The sequence below is a fragment of the Aquarana catesbeiana genome, linkage group LG03 (assembly GCF_042186555.1).
Source record: "Aquarana catesbeiana isolate 2022-GZ linkage group LG03, ASM4218655v1, whole genome shotgun sequence".
Classification (NCBI taxonomy): domain Eukaryota; kingdom Metazoa; phylum Chordata; class Amphibia; order Anura; family Ranidae; genus Aquarana; species Aquarana catesbeiana.
In genome coordinates, this window is record NC_133326.1 from 198,427,386 (window position 1) to 198,448,948 (window position 21,563).

At 39.3% G+C, this 21,563-nt stretch overlaps 1 protein-coding gene across 2 annotated transcripts in view; it reads left to right on the plus strand.

The window, feature by feature from the left end:
• The window catches only part of GRAMD4 (GRAM domain containing 4), a 206,808-nt gene that overhangs the window by 149,546 nt on the left and 35,699 nt on the right, over positions 1 to 21,563 (plus strand). For both annotated transcript variants that reach the window (XM_073619708.1, XM_073619709.1), the window contains 4 exons: positions 5,876 to 5,947; positions 6,563 to 6,606; positions 6,702 to 6,811; positions 10,954 to 11,108. In XM_073619708.1, the coding sequence (XP_073475809.1) occupies positions 5,876 to 5,947; positions 6,563 to 6,606; positions 6,702 to 6,811; positions 10,954 to 11,108 (381 nt within the window). The remainder of the gene's footprint in view (positions 1 to 5,875; positions 5,948 to 6,562; positions 6,607 to 6,701; positions 6,812 to 10,953; positions 11,109 to 21,563) is intronic.

A 21,563-nucleotide genomic window follows, 5' to 3' on the forward strand; every position in this document is an offset into this window, starting at 1 on the left:
ATGGATTGGATGATGGTGGAGGGGAAGGTGACAAAGGCATGAAGGTGGCTGGTACAGAATGCAAGGTGAATGATGTGGGGGGAGGGGTTAATGGGGGGTTTTGGAATCGCATCCTGATGGCGATAAAATCTCAAAATGTTTCTTAGCCTGGATTGTGTTTAAGTTGAGGTTCGGGGTTTGTAGTTGTCATTAAAATATGTTTCTTTCTATGTTATCTTGTCAGGAAACGGTTTTCTTTACTTGCAGATGTAAGCATGCTTGTTTTTGTTTAGTTGTGGTTTATTTTTGTGTAAATATGTTTTTATTAATGAACTGTATGTTTGTATGAATTTTTTTTTTTTTTTTTTTTTAATAAAAAAAATGTACACACTATAAGAAAATTGGGCGATCATTTTCGTCCAAAGAATTTTCATTCGGTTTTCGTATAGCGTGTACACAACTTTCGACAGCCGATTCCGAATTTTCATACAAAAATTCCTGGACGGACAAACTTGAAAAATTTTCTCGTACGGGAACAGAACAAACGATTTTCTTTTAATGCGTACCGTTTTCGTACAAGAAAAATCAGAAAGGAAAGACTGCGCATGAGCAGAAACAAACAAAAAAAGCCTTTGTCGTACGAAAATATTCGTAAGCATTTTCGTATGAATTTTCTTTCATTGGTTCCGATTTGCTGTGAAACATCGAGAAAAATCGGACAAATGTTCACACGATTTTCTTATACTGTGTACCCCACTTTAGATGTGAACAGGAGCCTTATGCCCCGTACACACGGTCGGATTTTCCGACGGAAAATGTGTGATAGGACCTTGTTGTCAGAAATTCCGACCGTGTGTAGGCTCCATCACACATTTTCCATCGGATTTTCCAACACACAAAGTTTGAGAGCAGGATATAAAATTTTCCGACAACAAAATCCGTTGTCGGAAATTCCGATTGTGTGTACACAAATCCGACGGACAAAGTGCCACGCATGCTCAGAATAAATAAAGAGATGAAAGCTATTGGCCACTGCCCCGTTTATAGTCCCGACGTACGTGTTTTACGTCACCGCGTTCAGAATGATCGGATTTTCCGACAACTATGTGCGACCGTGTGTATGCAAGACAAGTTTGAGCCAACATCCGTTGGAAAAAATCCTAGGATTTTGTTGTCGGAATGTCCGAACAAAGTCCGACCGTGTGTATGGGGCATAAGAATACAATGGGAAGCCTTGCGTTGAGATGCTTTTTAGAAGATCTTCAAATCACTCAGGTGTGAACCAGGGGGAAAGGTTCTTTAAAGTTAGCCAATATTCATTTCTGTAGAGATTTTTTTTTTTTTTTTTTTTTTTCAAAAATTTGCATCACAGACTCAAGTAATAGCTTTTTTTTTTTTTTCTGAGGACAGATCTTGGCAGTCTTTTAGCCTTCTAATGTAAACATACAGCAGAAGTTTCCAAACTGTTGGAACTGACTGAAGGCCTGTTTGCACCAAAGTGTGGTCTGGTAAAGGCACATTTCCTGCACTGCAGGTGAACATGCTGCCCTTGCGAAAGACATGCGGGTACCATTGAAATGCTAATGGCACCCCAAACGTATCTTGCAAATGCAGCGCATTTGCTGCCACCAAATTGCTTGGTGCCGCAGTACCATACAATTTAGTGAGGCATGCTCTGAAAAAATAGTGCTTGCACTATTTTTTTCCCACCGTCCAGCGTGTTTTGCAGCCCATTCAAATGAATGTGTTGTCAAAACTTCACTGCACCGCAGGGGTATGAACTGCCCCTGAAATCAAATTTCAGAGTCTTTGTTGTGATCTTTGAGAATGAATAACTTCACATTAAAAGCAGCTACAGAAGACAGGGTTAGGTTTTTACATGTAATGTGCCATACAGGAGCTTCTATGGGGCAGGATTGTGTGTTTTTTGGCCTTTCATGGGAGCACATGAAACGTGAGTAATGTGATTTTTTTTTTTTTTTTTCCACACATGTTCCCATTTAAAGTCAGTACGTCCAAAAAAACGCCCCATTCTGTTTCACTCGTAGCTCATGCAGTTTTTTGAGCTTGAGGTCCTGAATGCTTAAATTTGAACAGGGACAATTTTAAAAGCATGGGTTTTGGCCTGTAGCTTCAAGCTAAAAAATGCTCAGGTGCAAATGGAGGCTTAACATTGTACCGCCACCGCTGTAAGACTTAGGTGGTAGCAGCAGGGGGATTTGCACATACACACTGTGTGCGTTCAGGGACATGCACCCACACAGATGTCAGATTCAGAGCAGCGGCTGTGTCCATTGCGGATATGACTAGATATCAGTAGGACTGCCTGCAGGGGGATGCATGGAACACCTGTGCTTCCCCATGTGTGGAAACACAGCCCTTGTGCAGGTGTACTCTTCTGTATGCCTGTGTGAACGAGGCATAACACAGGCCCCTTTAGCACTGTTGCCTCTTGTTATCCGCAACAGTGTATTTTTAAGCCAGGTCAGGCATGCTTTATTTCTCTTCCATAAAATGTTTGAGTTTTACAGAAACTGGTACAGACAATGACAGCAGTATACCATGCACTGGAATAATCAATGAAAAATGACATGTGATCGCCTCCAGTTACAGTGTAAAATGGGTACAGAAAGAAGACACTTTTCTGAAAGGCATATATAAGATCAATGTGATGGGTGGTAGACAATAGTTAAAGGCATCTGTACCAGCTGTCAAATATGAAGAGGGGAAAATATATAGGGGACACTAGTATAGTGAGAGGAAAGGTAATATATTTATCATTTTGTGTTTAGGAATGTGTAAAATAATGTAATAAATAAGACTTCGAGTTAGGGAAAATCATAAGTGCAACATGCCTCATAAGAGACTTGCAGTAATAGAAGAGCATGGACCAACACATTGCAAAGTCAAACCTTGGTCCAAATTTTATCAATTTTTTTGGGGCACTTTCGGCTGGCGCAGGTAATTTTTATAGAAGGGTAGCACCTCATTAATTTCAGACTTCCACCTAAGCTCAGAAGGAGGAGATTGAAAAACAGTTTAGACATCGGGAGGACTCCATATTATCAGTAATAAGAGGAATAGGATCAGCTGATGGTAGGCTGTTTCAGACATTAACAATCTGTATCACCTCTCGCCAAAAATCTTGTGCCTTCGGACATATCCAGAATACATGAATAAAGCCATGCAAGGTATAATGCACATGATGTAGAAATATGACTTGAATAAACCTCTAGCTGCAGCAGGGAATGTGAGGCACTATCCTAAACATACATCCCAATTTTTATTGAAAAGTGTAGGAACATCCTTTCTTCCATTTGTTGAAAAGGGAAGCCATATGGGATGTGTGTACCGGGACATGTCAATAGGATGTGCTGATGGCGCTACTTTTTGTTGAAACTCTTTTACAGTCCTGAAAAAGTCCATAAGGTGATTCTGGCATTAATCCCTCTTGTCAATGTGTTGCTAAAGTCGTAAAGCATTTGTGACACTTTTTGGTTCAGAAGGCGACTCCTGCACCAAATTCAGGTAGTTCTGAAATGCGCCACATTTACATTGTGGTAAAATGAATGCGCCAGGTTAAAAAACAAAAAAACAAACTTCATATCTTGTGAAAGTGGAGCCAAGGAGGGCCAACTCTCTTTTGGCATGCAGAGAGATTTGGGAAAGCGGCTCTCCATGTTTTCTAAAAGTGACAAAGCGTGTACCAAATTCAAGTACATGTTCTAGACCGGTACATGAATTTGGCACATGCTGCACCACTTTTAGAGTGCACACTAGATAGTCGCAAAATCTGTTTGCACCAGTCTTTATGAATTTCAGGGCATGTGTTTTACATGTTTTTTAGGTTGTATTTTCTTAATGGAAAATCAGTGTTGCATGTTTCCACTGTGCTTTCTGATTGTACTGTACTGCCACCTTCTGGTTAATCATGTAACTGTGCCGTTTAGACAAAATTCAATAGTATATCATTGCGATTTATTTATTTTTGTCACCATACGGTCTTTTTATAGTTCTAATGATTATACCAGGCTTTTTATTTTGCCTGATTTTTATTTAAAAAAATTTACACACACATTTTGCAAAAAAGGTCATGTTTTGCTTCTTATGTGAAGAGACAAAGTAGAATATACTGCAAAATAAAGTTGAAAGGTAGAAAGGGAATACACTTAGATTTCCTATTATATTTTTTCTTGTATCCAAGAGCAAGTGATAAGCTGAAGGTTAACTGCCATGGCCCCCAACAAAGGCATTAGGCTATCATTTATATGTTTTGTCTTTTGATAACTATTTAGAAATGTTTTACTATATTTGTTTTTACTAAAATCCTAACTTTTTGGATAACTATTACATTTGTAAATAAACACAAGAGCATAATTTTATGTGTGTGCAGTTTTTTAGAGAATTTAGAAAATGCAAAAGCACCACAATTTTAAGGGACAACCTTAAAGGCTCAACATTATACCTACCTCATGATCAAGCGATCCAGCAATCTAGGAGTTTTTAGTCCTGCTTCCTGTACAAATTGAACACCACCATTGGTACTTACTAAGCTGTACATCTCAGATCGGTAAACCCCCCCCCACGTTGCACGTGTCGTTCATAAGTAGACTATATCTTATAGATTACCAGATCTAACCCTTTTTACAACATAACATATAGACAAAAACTAATAATGCTGGCTGCCCCTCCTAACATTTTCTTACTAAGCATTTTGTTTGCTAAATGGCAAGCAGCTTCTTAATTCAAGAGAGAGAGTGTGTGTGTGTGTATATATAATAATTACTTTGTGTAAATGTTCATTGCACTGCTATTTAATAATCAGACTTGATTTTTTTTCCCACTCATATTGAACCTGTATACATCTATATTGCCAAATACACATGATAAAGCTTCTCTTGTGAGTCAGTCTTTGTTGAAAGTTAACATGTGTTCCATGATGGAATGTGTCAGCTTCATGAGGAGCACTGGCATTTCTCCTAGATGTCCCAGTCACTGCCAAGACAAGACACGTCTGTGCTATCATTTTAAGCGCAACTAATAACTGTTAAAGTAACAGTACAACAGAACATCCTGACATTTCAAATGACATACGGCTTTGCAATACATTTTCTCCATGGTAAATACTGATCAGGCAAGCAATGTATTTTTTGCATGATTAATGTATTACATTTTTGGGAATTGTTCAAGGTACTTCTAGTTTTGCTTTTCAGGAACGCCATCTTTAGTAGTTCATATTTAACAATTTATCTGACTGATCTAGTCAATGGGTGTCATGATGATCTCTGTTCGTACCCTGTACTTTTTTTATATAGCTATCAAGATGAGGACTATAATTTCACACAGATGTAATTGACCCTTTTGCTGAACATTAGGCAGTGTTTACAATGTCAGCCAGCTTTCAATTGCAAAAATGAACAGATGGGATATGGTAGCCCAATACCACTAAAAGTTTATATTCATACTTTGAAACAATCAAAACTGATGATGGCAATTCTTTTGATCATTTCTGTAAGGTTGATTGAAAATACCTGATAATTACTGTGTGCATAACTAGCATGTAACTAGCCATTATCCATCATACAGGGTCCTCAGACATTTTGTAGAGCTATAGGGAAGTAGAATTTAGCAATGCGCTATCCCAGCCGTTGGGCTCAGCATGTGGAGCTGATCTGTAAAGTGATCTTGCAGTTAACCCTTTCCTCATTTTTAAATCCATTAACTCAAGAAAGAGGAGCTGTTTACTGTTTAATTTACTAGTAAATGAACTCTTAATTTGATTAAAGGGGTTGTCACCTGGTATTGGTGGTTTTTCTCCTAATTGGCAAATCTGTCCTATTCTCTAAGCATAGCAACATACTGTATATGGTTTTATATATATTTATTTTATTTTTAGGAGCCTCCTAAAGAAGACTTGACGGTTTCTGAGAAGTTTCAGTTGGTTCTTGATGTAGCACAAAAAGCACAGGTTTGTCCCTTGCTTAATTTTGCTTGAGACTCTATTTGTTTTGTGTACAATATTGTTTTTTGACTCTATTTTTCAGCTTGCATTCACACTTCCGTGTAGCAGGAACAAGCATTCTTGCTCGAGATTTTAGTTGAGCGAATTGTAAGCAATTTTGCATGTCTCATAGGGGCAGCCCATTCCTGTTTATCGTCTGAAAAGGAGCTGCTGTGATTAATCCCAGCAGAAGCGGCCCGCCGGCAGCATACACCCCATAAGTAGGAGTGTAAAATCACGTGTATGTGCATGTGATGCTGCACAGGAGGGCCGCCATGTAGCAGTAAATCTGCTATAGGGTGGTTTGAAAGTGGTTAATAAAGCCAGTCTTTACAGCCTTCATTGGAAAGGGTCAAAAATGTGCTTGTATGTTCTGATAACTGTACTTCAAGCATGGCAGGGATTCCAGTTTATACATCTAGGTATTGGGAACACCTAAACCTCATTTGCGTGTAGAGATCCTTTCAAGAAAATGGGGGGAAAAAAATGGTTTTACAATCCGATTAGTTTGAATGCCCTGTCTGGTACATACAGACACTTTTTGATTTTTGACCTTTTGACTTTTTGTTTCTTTTCATACAGAACCTATTTGGCAAGATGGCAGACATACTGGAAAAAATTAAGAAGTATATATTTTATTTCTCTTTTTAAATTTTGTTTTGTATGAGAAATATATGAACCAATCCATAGTAATCTACCATTCTGTTATTTACGTTTGCAGTTTGTTTATGTGGGTCCAGCCAGAAATTACTCAAAAACTGTACATCTGCTTATGGGCAGCTTTCATAGCATCATGCTTCTGTCCATACAAACTGATTGGACTCTGTATGGGTAAGTGTCCAAAATTGAGGTTTGATTTCATATTCAGTATTGATAAAATCTTTGAAGTTAGAAGTGATATTAAACACATTTAAAACAAAATTAAAATAAGGTTTTTATACTTCCCTGCTCTGAGAGTCTCTCACCTCTTTGGTGATCCCCCGCTGGTGCTATTTGTTCCTTCATCCAAGTGCCCCATAGTAAGCTGTGTGCTATGGGGGACACCTGTAAGGGTGCACTCCAGAGCCGGGCTGTGTTGGACCATAGACACACACAGCAGGGTTTGGCCACGCTTCCTTCTCCCAGGGTTTCACAGACCGCAGGAGCCAGCTGCTCTCAGCGTATCCTGTGAATTCAGGGAGAGCATTGCTGTAGCCGGGGGCAACGGAGTGTGAGAGAAGACAGGTAAGTGTTGGGATCGGCAAAAAAGGTGGTGGGATGTTTTTTACCTTTTCAATGCAGGAAGTGCATTAAGGTAAAGCATGTTTTTACTTTATAACTACCTTAAGTGCTTTCAGCATCTGATTTTAATCACTTCTTTATCTTTTAATCCTTGCTGTCTTCTAGTTTAAGCTGGTTCGGTGACCATTATAACAGGTTTCCTGTTTTTCAGGGTGGCTCCTTTCCTTTGCAGCATCCTATGGAGCCATCCTTTTATACTCTCGCAGCTAATCAAGTAGGCAACCCCACTGAAAACAATAAGAGGCTGCCGGCTCTCGCAGCTAATCATGCCTACTCGTTTGTTATTCTTGCTGCGATCAAATGCGAATGATTGGTCCTGATAAAGACTGTCTTCTTTCAGGGTTGAGCACTCGCATGTAATCGCAGCATAAGCGATTACTTGTGAGTGGGCGCAATTAGCTGCGAGAGTTGGCAGCCTCCCATTGCTTTTCGCATGTAATAGTCAGGGTGCATGGGTGAATGCACCCTAATACATATAACTTTTTTTTTTTCAGAAGAAAGTTATTGCCAATCAGTGGGTCCGTAGTGCAAATGTAAAAATTATTCCGGTCCATCAGGGGTATACAGGAGCAATAGCTGAAGTGGTTAAAGACCTGATCAAAGTTTTTCTGTGAAGAATTGGAATTTTTCCCTCAGCCATTAGTCCGATAAGAAACCTCTAAGTGTGAATCTGATTGCTAAGCACGTTAGCATAAATTATATATGGACTTGTGTAGCAATGGTATACAATTACTTGGTGTCTTTCTAAGTTCTGGATTGGTAATAATATGCTGACATTTGAGAAGTGAACAGGTAAACAAATATACATTGAAACTGACACACACGCCTATCACTTTATATTAAAGCAAAATATAAATCAAATTTTAAATAGTTTGCTTGGACCAAGATGGTCCCAACCTATTACCTTCACAAACAGATATGCCCACTGTGAGCTCTGTGTAAACTAAGCTACATAAAATATACAGCGCTGTCTTCCTGTAGCGGGATGGAGACTTCCCATCCCAGTCCTGGAACAAAATCGTTGGGGGAGCACTGCTCAGTCATTCGCAGGAAGCTTTGTGATTTTTTTTTTTTTTTTTTTAAATGAGTACAAGGAATCTTTTGATTGGCTGAGGTTGAGTGTAGTATCTGCCCACCTCTCCACTTCAGCCAACAAGAGGAAGCCTTTTATTCATTCAGAAAATACAAAGCTTCCTGTAAATGGCTAAGCAGCTCTCACCCTGACTCAAATTAGTTTGGTGTGTGGGATGTAAAGTGCCTGTCCCACTGCTGGAATATGGCACTATACTGTATGTACCTGTTGGTACATATAGTCTTTACAGCACTCACTGGGCACATTTGTTAGTAAAGATAATAATTTATTTGGACCATATTGGTCCAAACAAACCTTTTAAAAGTGACAGCTGGAGTTTGGCTTTAACCAAATTCCAGCTGTCCGGACAGGCCACCGTGAATTTGCATCGCTACTTTGACCTTAAATACCTATGTTATGGCACTAGATTGTTGCCATAACCCCGGTATTTTCTTCAACGGCAGTTGGTCCGCTTTAGGATAAAAGTGATCTCCGTGGCGGATTTGGCACGATATCACTTAGCAGCAGCGGGAGAGTTGCCCACCCCCTCCCGCCACATTCCGGTCGTCTCCGCTGCTTACCAGATCCGTCGGTAGCGGCGGAGACGATCCGATGCTGTCGGAGGCAGGAAGTCGAGTGTATAAAAGGAAACCAAAAAATGGGCAATATGGGCACCTTAAAAAAAACTCAACTTGATGAGAGCAAGAAACAACAAAAAACAAACAAAATAAATGTCAAAAGAAATATCAAAATAAATTCCATCAGCATAGATAAATTAACATAAATTAAGCCTGTGCTGAAATGGAAAAAAGAGGAACAAACTGTGCTACCAAAAACACAGGAAAAAGTCCATAGCGCATTCAATACAGTCCATTAGAAATAGATTTTTCAAATGGAAAGCCCCAATAAATCCTTTTCTGAATATAGTCCCACACGATAGCCAAGGAATAATAAAAATGCCGGATGGCCGCTTTCCAGAACCGTAGGACCTCTGTTACAGAGGTCTAATGGGCACAGACAGGAGGAAACACTCAGGCAAGGGTGGCAATTTCAAACGTCCGTCCAGATCCTCTCCATCGGTAAATCCAGGCTCCACTATGCTGCGTGGGACCCGCGTTTAGCGAGTAGGAATAGGGGCTTCCAAGGGGTGATTCATGGAAACAAAAAGGAGGGCTTCATGGTGCAGTACGTTTTAAAAAAATTAAAATTCTTTTATTGTAACACTGCAACACTGACATACAAAAAAGAGCAGACACTTCAGAGCGAAAAAGACACAGCCGCGGCTCGCGCCAGCTGGCTGATGCATGGTGACGTCTAATCCTCTAGCTCCGCCCGACGCTGCGTTTCTCCGTACTAGGCATCAACAGGGAAAGGAGACTAGTCTCTTTTCCCTGTTGATGCCCAGTACGGAGAAACGCAGCATCGGGCGGAGCTAGAGGATTAGACGTCTCCTTTCCCTGTTAATGCTTAGTACAAAAGCATACGTAAGTCGCACCCACTGTAAAATGTAAAAGGTGTTCAAACCACACGTGATCGTTAAAGAGAGAGCAATAATTCTAGCAAAATGCCTCCTCTGTTACTCAAAACTGGTAACCTGTATACATTTTTAAACGTCGCCTATGGAGATTTTAAGGTGCCAGTTTGTCGCCATTCCACGAGCGGGCCCGATTGATAAAAGTTTGGTATCAATTTACTCGGCATAGCATTATCTTTCACAATATAAAAAAAATGGGCTAACTTTACTGTCTTGCTATTTTTTTTAATTAAAAAAAGTATATTCTTTCAAAAACAATTGCGTTTGTAAGACCGCTGCGCAAATACGGTGTGACAAAGTATTGCAACGACCGCCATTTTATTCTTTAGGGTGTCTGAAATTTAAAAAAAAACGTTTGAGGTTTCTAATTAATTTTCTAGCAAAAAAAAATGATTTTAACTTGTAAACACCAAGTGTAAAAAATAGGTGTGGTCCTTAAGTGGTTAAACTCCAGGTTTTTACAAATATTTTATATTATGTAATACCTATATGTACTACTTTAACCTACTATGCAATTTATCCTACCAGTAAGACACTTTCAACCCATACCGCATATATACCCTTTCATTAAGGATTTTAGTGGTTATTTTGGTCTGATATTATGGTGTTACTAAACATTATTTTAATTGTTGCACTCGTCTACTAAATATTTAATATAGAAGACAGATAAAAACTCTTATTGCCATAAATTTTGTATAGCAGCACCCTAAAAATAAGTATACAAGATTATTGCAAGCATAAACTGAAAAATGTAAATCTATTTATTGTACAGTAGTATTCTATCAATTGTATTACAACTTAAAAGACAACTACTTTTAAAAGCAGTATGGCCAAGGCTTTTTTGACCAGATTTCTCTTCTGGGTCACTTGAATGAAGATCCGCTCCAGGCTTTGAAGGAATCCTGACCATAATGACGTGGTCAGCCCAGATGCCTGATCAGCAACTGGCTCAGCCTCTCAGCGCACAGCCGAGAGCCTGAGCCAGCAGCTCTTGCCCCTGTTTTGTTTTATGCTTTAACACGAATTGTTTGTAGGTCACATATCAAATACCATTACTTACCCACATCTTATTGTGTTTTTATACAGGACTTTATGCTGGTATTAAGTTTTTTCTAATAGACTTTGTTTTCAAACGTTGCCCACGACTTCGAGACAAATATGACACTCCTTACATCATCTGGACAAACCTACCCACTGACCCACAGCTTAAAGAACGAACAAATGCAACTGTGTCAAGACGGGTAAGCCTTGTGATATAGGATAAATGTTGTTTAATTCTTCCTGTAAAATTACTCTTACAAGCATAAGATGCCAGTGCTCTTAAATCTAAAATTATTCACGATTCTAAAATCCAAAACCCTTGTTTCTCAATTTTAGTAAGAAAAAAAATTGGCATAGTCAAAGAATTTTGTCATGCTTACTAAAACCATTTTGAAAATGTCTTATTTGAGCCACGTAAGTAAATTTAATGAATTGGGACAAGTAACATTTCACACAGAATTCTGGGGAAAAAAGCATTCATTTTGTGTGCATAAATACATTTTGCATGTGACTTGGAATATAGTGCATGCACTGTTTAGCCCACATTCTCTTCTGCACACAGGTATGGCATGATTTGTGCTTTTATCATTTGTTTTGCTGCTCCTGTGCTTATTTTCATGCTGCATAATTGTGTAATATGTATATTTGGGGGTACTTGATAGTTTACTTTCAGATTGTTATTTACCATTATGTGTAAATGTATAATGGAAGAACATTAGGCCATACATGTCATTTCTACTAAATACATGTGCTTCTTTTTTGTAAAACTATCTCCACTGAATGGCATCTAATTTGCTATTAGCTTTTGGATACTTTTTTGTTAATCTTTCCCAACTACTATATCTATAGCCACCAAAATATTTTGGTCTTAAAAAATATATCAAATATTTAGAAAAATTAAAAAAAAATTAAAGTATTTATAAAAGATAAATTGTGTATATATAAGCCCAAGAACAATATGTGCTCATCAGTTCTTCAGTTCTTGGATGAGGTGGTTGCATCAGTTTTCTTTTATATTAGGCCAAGTATGTTTTCTGTCAGTACTAGAAAATACTTGTTGATCCTGTAAGAATTCCATTGTCATTGAGATTTCAAATCTCAAATGATAAAATCCTTCCTGGTTCCCTTTTGTGATTTACAGGACACCTCCTCCAGCTGTTATGGAGAGTTTTGGTTGAGGTGTTTGGTTTCAAGTGAGCAGCACAGAGTAACCACGCTTCTCCTCATTAGATAAAATATGGTGAACTTTGTCAATCTAGGACAGAAAATCAAGAATTTCACATGAAATAGAAGGGGAAAAAAAATGAAATTAGTTAAACTAGGCACACTATAGGCTGACTCAAGGTCCGAAAATACAGGTTTGGTGTCACACCGGTATGCAAGCCAATATCTACACCAAAAAACAAAACCTGAATTTTGGACCCAACAATCCCATTTAACAAATAATTCAAAAAGTCGCAAACCACAAATCTTCTATCCAAATTTATTAAAAGTTAAATTAAATAGCATGTGCAAATACAGGTACATTAAAAACCATGGTAAAATTTAACCACTGCCATCTGGGGCAATTTTAAAGTTTCTCACATACACGGTAAAAACAGCATTTTTTTGCTACTTGGAACCCCAAAACGTATTTTTTCTGAAACCGGAGGCCCTGGAGATGAAAATTGTGATTGTTGCAAACCTTCATGTCGCTTAATATTTGCACAGCTGTGAAGCAAATGCCTATTTTCAGCAAAAATACACCTAAGTTAATTTTAGTGCACGCAAACTAAATATAATACCCAATTATCCACGGGCAATGCTTTCAAAAGCCTTTACAGGTTACCAATTTAGAGCTAAAGGATAACTGCACTTTCGTGGGGAAAAAAAATGGCAAATAAAAAAAATATATATAACTTGCACAATTGCGACTCAGTCCTATTGTAATTGAATGTTATTAAAAATTACCTTTCCTTTTCAATCTGCAGCTCAGTAATTTCCTGTAACATGCAATATGGCTACCTGGAAGACGTTCTGTACACAGAATGTGTACATAACATCCCCCAGAAGCATCATTTCCTGCTTGTGTGATTGGCTCCCTGATTTTTCCAAAAGTCTGCACTAAGATACAAGTCAGATTTCACGCATCCCCTGCAACAAAAACATAATTTTTGGTGAGATACTCCCAATAGGAAATCGCATCTGGAGGGATGCAGACACTGCAATTTTCCTCATTAGAGCCCTGCAGGTGTAACAGCTGATTGGTAATTATGAAACTACTCCCATTAGATTCACTTACCACATGAACAGAGGGACTTCTTCAAAATAACAAAAGGTAGGAATCTGCAACAAAGTTTGTTAAAATCCTTGTAATGTACATAGATCACCCAGAGGGGAATTTTTTTTTTTTGTTTTTTTTTTCCCTGAACAAAAGTGGGAGTTACTCTTTTTAAATCCGAGCTCTGGCACTGGAATTATTGCTCTCACTCTCACTGAAGTTTGCGATGATACCTCACCTGTGGTGCATTGACTGTTTATATATGCATGCAGGACCTATGTGTGCATTTCCATTTGTGTGGGTGGGCGGAGGGTGCTTTAAATTTTTTTTTTTTTTTTATTAATTTTATTTAAAGTCCAAAAAAAAGAGATGAGATATACTCACCTGATCTTCTGATCCTTCCCGCATAAGTTTGGTCTGGCATCCCAAGACGCTCCAGCAGTCTTGAATAGTGGACTGTTCCTGACGTTGTCACGCCTAGAGCAGGCTCCAAAGACCAAGAACAGTCCACCGCTTGTGCCCTTGTCTGGAGGACTGGGTGAGTATATGCTTTCTGCCCACCCCTAGATAAAACGAGCAGTTGACCCCCCCCGTGCAGTGCAGGCATAGCCCCCACTATCTTGGAAAAATAAAAAAATTCTCAGAATTGGGCTTTACATTTTTATTTTTTTTAACAGGTAAAGGTTTATTGAAATGATTCACATATTAAATACAGGGACACATGAAGGTTTTCACAATCCAGATCCAACATGGAAGGGTTAGGTATAAATTGCACAATACGTCATAGTAGCATTCCCAGAAGGCATTTAGAAGAAACAAATGCGTCTCCTAGTCATTCTAGCCCTCCACGGTTTTTGAAACCCCCAACTCCTCTGAGGAAAAGCATAAGGGGGTGGGGGGGGTGGAGAGAGAAGAACATGGGAAGGAGGGAAAAAAGAAGGGGTGGGGGGAGAGAAGGAGAGAGGACCAGAGAAAGTGGGGCAGAGGAGGCGAATAACTCAAATCCCTTTCAGGTCTCCGCTTCAAGAAGAAGAAAAGAGTTTACTCATATGTAGGTTCAGTTGGTCCGTGAGCATCAATCCAGGTGGACAACAGCTTGACGAACTTCTTGGGACAGTTTCTAATCTCTAATAAGTTATTTTTTACAATGGCAAGACCACATTTATCGCAGACACCCAACTAGTGAGTGGGCGGATTGGGTTGCTTCCATCCAAGTAGACTCTCCCTTCGTGCATAGTAAAGTGCAAAGAAACATAACTTCATATGTCTAGAGGCTATAATATCATCCATAATACCATAATCCATAATGGATCAAGCTGGCTTTAAATTTATTATTTTTCTTTTATTTAACTTTACAACACCCATTGTGATAGCTTGGACAATGACAGGTACTCTTTATGAGGAGATCAGGGGTCTAACAGCACCAAAACTAGAAGTGTTGAAACGCCCATCACTTAAGGCCTCATTTGTCACAGAGGAGACTGGGGCATGGATGTTGCTTCATCTCCCTTGTGAGTATCCTGCCCAATCGATTAACCTACTCTGAAAAACAATATATCAAGATTGTGATCCTGGTATAACTGCTTCCATCAATGATGAGAATAAATATATGTACACTGGACAGGAAGCAGTTAATATAAATGGTATGATCTATATTATAAATCATAACATCTGTCTTGTTGAAGTAAAGAATATCTCACAACATTAATCAAGAGATAGCTGTAAACACAAGCATCTAGGTCCCACTCCCAGCACAGAGCTGCTGTAGATAGGAACCCTTAAACTACTGGACAATGTGTAGTAAAAATGACCCTACACATGGGCTAATTGCAAAGGGATGCACATATTATGTAATAAAGAATCTATAGTCAAGTATCCAAATGGGAGAATGCAAGGGTCATGGTGTAACAGGTATCTGCCAAGAAGTGTATTTATGCAGCTCCAAGTGTGCCACTAGTGTCGGTTGGAATCCGGCAGACATACCAACTAGGCACCTGCCTAGAAGATGTCCCTAAGACAATCGTGTATGGCAGACCTGACAGAAATTTGCTTGGATGTAGTGAGTATGGCAGTTTAATGGGAAACATACCTGCTAGAACTGTACTCAATAGTAGCTCCAAAACTAGTGGCTCAAGTTGTTAGAAGATATGTAGTGGTATGCAACCCTCTACTGTGAGGCAAGACATGGCAGCCATATGACACCACCAAGTCCACCTACAAGATGCAATGGAAATAAAAATGACCCAAAGCATACCTTACCTTCAACAAAGTATTAGTTCAAGGCTGTGCATAGATAAGATTTTTATTTTTTCCCCTTTTAAAGATTTCAGTTTATTTTTAACTGAATTGCACAGATTATAGGTCACATTAAAGTTGAGAAAATTTCAGAAGTGATTTGATCTTTGTCTGATTTTTTTTTTTTTTTTTTAAATCTCAAAAACCTGGCATTTTTACAGTGGTGCATAGACTTTTCATATTAACTATATCTCCATAGCAGGAGAAAATCCTAGTATAAAATACTGTATATACCTGTACCCCTAACAAATGCACAACCTGTGCATCTAAACAATGAGTCCAACTAACCAACTGATGTCCTAATGGGCCATTGCTTGTGATACAAACCATCTGTATTAAGGCAAAATAATGATAAATGTGTCAACCGTCATATAGACACACTAGGTAAAATTTAGTGCCCTGCAAAAGATCTCAACCACAGAACAATAAGTCTTATGACTATGTATAAGACAAATCCAAAGATATGATTTGTGTTCAAACATGACATTTTCAACCATATAAATGCAGGTATAACCTAGTTTTAGAGCTTGACATCTTTATTGTGGGTTTCTTTCAAAAGTCAAGTAACAGATCAGCATTCAGAGCACCAGGTAACATGTGCAACAATAGAATAAGACTGATCCACACATTGTGCAGCTCAGGTGTCAAAAACATATAGATATTGCCTCTGATGTGCAAAATGTTCAGACAGATGGTATACTTCCGCAGTGTCCTGATGTCCAAAATTGAGGCCTATCCTGATCTTTTGGATATCTAGCAGGTTCTTTGGCTGTTCGTATGAAAACAATAAGTATACCATCTTAAAAGCTTTGTACACTGGAGGCATGCTTTGGATATTTTTTTACTGTCTAAGCTGGATGATGTGTAGGGTCCCTGGGGAAAGTTGGGTTTGAGAGGACATCGCTTCATATGTCAGGTATATACTTTTGTAGAAGGCATAGACAAAAAAGGTAGATAATTGTCAGTACACTATAATTTGGAATTTTTACATGACTTTTAACTCCAATGGTGTAAAAACTCCAAATACCTGTTGGGTGTTCATATCAGTAGCAGGATATGTTTTTTTTTTGTCCATCTAAGCCCAGGTGATATTTTGTAATGGTATTTACAATTCATCAGAGAGACACCTTGGAAAAGATAAGGGGGGTGTTTGTGCATATGTATGTTCTGGGTTTTTGCTTTGTGTGTTTTTTTTTTTTTTATTATTTTTACTTCCTGCAGTGTTTGGAGGCATACTTAGCCTTGTCAAATACTGCAAACAATATAAAAAACAAGTTTCCCCTAAGGGTACAATCTTAGAATTGCAGCATTGCTTCCTACACTAGATACAGTATATTCATTGTGGTATGGAAGTATAAATGTAAAAGCAGACATGGAAATGGCAATGCAGGTACCTTTTTTAACATTGGGCTTTACAATTTTTTTTATTTTTATTGGTTCCCATAGTTTATAGTTGACGTAGAAAATAGCAGTAGATTGTTCATTGCAACTGTGCATTTTGTTGTGTTGTGTACATTTTCACTCAATTTCTGTGTGTAATGTGTGCATAATAATGTAAACAAGCCATCACCTTTTCTTTTGTCACTGTCACATATGTGTTTGTTTCCTTTCCTGCTAGCTGTCAGGGCATGACAAGGTATGAATCCTAGAGTGGAACTATTTTTACTTTGGCATCTTGTGTATAACTAACAGCTCAACTAGATTTGCACCAATGAGCCTGTTTTGTGGTCTGTGCATTTTTACTTGCGCTTCTGCTAAAAATCTGAATGGGTTTGCTGCAAGCTTACTAACTTTTTTTTTTTTTTTTTTTAACATTTGGGTTGTTTTACACTGTAAAATTTATTTTTCTGTTCATAGCAGCATTTCACTATAAATATTTCAGAGTCTCATGATTTATGTTGCCTTGAGATAAGTTACCCTACTCCCGATGGAAAAAATGTATTTGGACTTACCACAGACCTTTGTATGAGCCCACCTTCACAATTCAGCTTTCTTTTAGATTAGGAATCCTGAATCATAGGTCACACAGCCTTTTTTGAGCATGTGTGGGTAACATAATATAAAAAGTGGTGCTAACCTACACCTAGTTTAATCTCCTTAGCGGTATTCCCGAGTGTGGCTCGGGGTGAATATTCAGTACCAAAAGCTGTAACCCCGAGCCACACTCGGGATCGCATCGCATCGCAGGATTCAGGCAAAGTTACTTGCCTTGTCCCCAGGATCCTGCAAAGTCTCCCCGCTGTGTGTGCGAGCCGTGTCCTCCACTCGATTCATCCCAGCAAATGTTGCGTCGAACGGGGACGGGGGACGGAGCACGGCGCCAAATTCAAAAAGTTAAAAACACACACTACATACAGTACACTGTAATCTTACAGATTACATAACTGTATCAAATTATTTCACATCCCTTTTGTCCCTAGTGGTTTGTCCAGTGCCGTGCATGCAGTTTTATATTATAAATACTGTTCTGTCTGCCTGGAAACTGGAGATTGTCCATAGCAACCAAAAACCGTCCCTTTACATCAAAAGCAGTTTTAGACCAGCTAAAAAACAGCGATAATAAATTAGAATCACTTGCAGAATTAAGCGATAGTGATTTGTGGGGAAATCCATCATCAAACACTGAAAGTAACGACAGCGACAATTCTGCAACTGAGCAAATTTCAGTGTTTTTGATTTGATTACATTTTTGAATAATTTTTATTATTATATTATTATTTGTTATAATTATTTATAGTTCTTTATTATATTATGATTTTGTGTTTCAAACTTTATCAAAACCGGGCTGTCTACTAGACTCTTGTTTGGACAGATTTAAGTGTTATTCCTAAGAATTACAGGCCTACAATATAAATGCCAAATTTCCATGCAAAACATTGCACCGCTTTGAGCATCAAAAATCTGATGCTCAATCATACCACCAGGGAGGTTAAGCAAAATACCGCCCACTAATTCATATTTGTAAACTGGGTAAGATGCAATCAAATCCCGGGTAATCACTAGATATGTTGCAGCCAGTATTAAAGTGGTTGTAAACCTTTAAAATGAACAATGCATATTCTTATATAGTGTGTACTAGCCTAAATCCATAGCACCTAATGTTGGTTCTGGCTCCTCTGCCTTTGCTATCTGTATGTGCTACTTCTAAAAGTTTTCCCGAAACCAGACAATCCATGGTGGTAGCCAGCCCCCTCCCCCTCCAGCACACAGGAAGTGATTTACAGCTGCAAATGTGCATGTTTCCCCATGAGACTATGTAGGGGGAGGGGCTGTCCATTCTCATCATTCAGGTGTCAGAATACGCTGTGTGACGTCAGATCCCCACTTTATGCAATCTGAGAAATACTCTTATCTAATCTGTGTACTTTGAAAGGCTGTGGAGGAGAGCGGGCTGCTGATAAACAAGTACAGTTTATGTGGGAGGATTTGCTTCAACACTGTGTCTCCTGAGGCTAGTCACTTCAATAGTCTAATGTAAGGGTTTATTAGCGTTTATTACCGTGATACTAAAGTCTGTTATTTTTAAAAGAAAAAAACAAACACGTTACAGTGGTTTTGCACAGAGCAGCCCAGATCCTTCTCTTCTCTGGTCTCCTGCCGTCACTCCTGGCCCCTCCCTCCTGCCAAGTGCCCCCACAGCAAGCAGCTTGCTATGGGGGCAGCCGAGCTGCTGTTGTGTGTGTCCATTCCGACAAGGAGCCTTGGCTAGGCCCCGCCCCCTCCTCTCCTAATTGGCTCATTGACTTTGACAGCAGTGAGAGCCAATGGTGCCCCTCTGTTGTCTCAGCCAATGAGGAGGGAGAGTCCCAGGCAGCCAAGACTCTTGTGCAACCTCGCTGGATCCAGACGGGGCTCAGGTAAGTATGAGGGGGGCTGCTGCACATAGAATGCATTAATATAAAAACCTTCTGACTTTAGAACCACTTTAAGTAGAGTTGTTAAATTAGACTACATAAGGGGCTACCAGGAACAACACCAGAAGGAGCTGCTTGTGAATTAAACTGTGCTTTCCAAGAAGATCCTATTGGAATGCATACGAGTCAAGTTTTCCAGATCACTGACGCGTAAAAAAAAATGGTTAATGTGCTTTGCTTTGTTCAAAGAACACAGCTGTGTAAGTAGGTGCATGAAGGTGAAAAGAAAGGTTAAAGTGTAAAGGAAAGCATTTTATTTTTAAAATGACAAACTTCATACTTGCCTGCTCTGTGCAGTGGTTTTACACAGAACAGCCCCGATCCTCTGGCACTCTGGGCTCCTCCCCCTTGCCGAGTGCTCCCATAGCAAGCCGCTTGCTACTGGGATACACATGTGTGCTCGCTCCCAAGCCGTCTCTCTGTGTCCATAAGACACAGAGAGCATGTCTCAGCCCCCCACTCCCCTCGCTCTGTTCTCACTGGCTGTGATTGACCGCGGCGGGAGCCGATGGCTCTGCATCTCAGCCAGTGAGGAGGAAGAGCTGCTGCTCTCATGCACATCGCTGAACTGAGATCGGGTTTGGCTAAGTATGAGAGAGGAGCTGCACACAAAGTTTTTTGTACATGCATAGAATGCATGGACGGTATTAAAGGTAGAGGCATATTGTGCTAGTATGCACTGCATGCTAGCGAAATGCTTATTTTAGAACAAAGCTCTCCAGTGCTGCGCTGTCATCACTGACATGCAGTGTGAATATCTTCTAAAGTATGCAGATTTAGGAGATATTCACTGTACTTGCAGGTACCATGGCTAGCCATCAACACGGGAATATACTTGCATTTGGACATTTTAATATTAACAGTTGGAAGGAAGATTGTTTGGAGGAATCCACCCAGTTCAAAACCTCTATCAGGGCGCCCTAGGGTGCATCTGATATCTTCTCTTTCTTCCCCTCAATTTTGGGGCTCCTTATATTCAAAAGATCTTTCAGGTACACGTTAGCAGTGACTATTAAAGCTTTAATCAAATTCTGTCCATGTACATATGTGGAGATTTCCTCCCATCGGGGTTGGTTGGTGATTATCCCCACGGGCTCCCCAGGCTCACTTGCCATCAAGCTGGTGACCACAACATACAGTATTCTTGAGACCTTCCGAGGACCTTGATTTTAATGATCCTGTTTCCTCTTTTTTAAAACAGTTTGTGTGTAATCGTCAATAAAACTGTCTATTTTTAAAATACTTGGTTCAACATTTATTAAACCCTGGAGGGTACATGTAAAGTCCCACAAATTCCAATGTATTGTTCTATATATGCACTTGCAGGTAAGCCTTATTATAGGCTTACCTGTAGGTACAAGTTCCAAAACAGGGTTTACTTCCACAGTAAGACAGGATTTCTTTCTATTTGGTGCTCAATTAAGAAAGACTCTCTTCCTGTTTTTAAGGACAACCTTTTAACAGGCAAGAAGTGGGGGGGGGGGGGGGGGGAGATATCTGCAACAGGAAAATGGACAATAAAAAGCTGTGATGTTGTATCTCCAAAGAGTTGGTTTTGTACCACACTTTTAAAAAGTGTATAGGTATTCTCTACTCTTTGCAACCTCTTATTTCTCTTTGTCATGATCATAGAAGCTCTGGCTATATTAATATATTGGACAACTTAAAGCGGGGGTCCACCTATCTATTGTTTTTTTTTTTTTTTTTTCTTTTTTAGTTCATTCACAAACTTTTCTTCTCAGCATTACATACTCACATATTGTGTGTAATATGTCCGCCTGTGTCAGATTTCGTTGGAAAGAATAACTTATATTATTCACTGCAGGCGGTTTTCATCTTCATTGTGGGCATTTGAAGCCCACAAGCATGTATTTCCTGGATGTGGTGAATGCTGTGCTCCCAGCATTCACCGCTCATTCCCGCACATGCTCAGTGGCATCCTGGGAAGCCTGAGACTAGCTCCCAGGAGTCTGGGAGAGGCTAGAAACACGCCTACTCCCACGGGAGGAGAACCAGGAAGTGCAAAGAAGAATAGAAAAATAAAAGGTAATTACGGCGATTTAAATTTTTTTAAACGGCATGTCAGCATCTAGGCAAGGAAGAAAATACATACAGATATTGTTCAAAATTTGGGTGGAACCCCGCTTTAAGACTTTGTTGGTATTACATATGCTTTTGTAACTGAC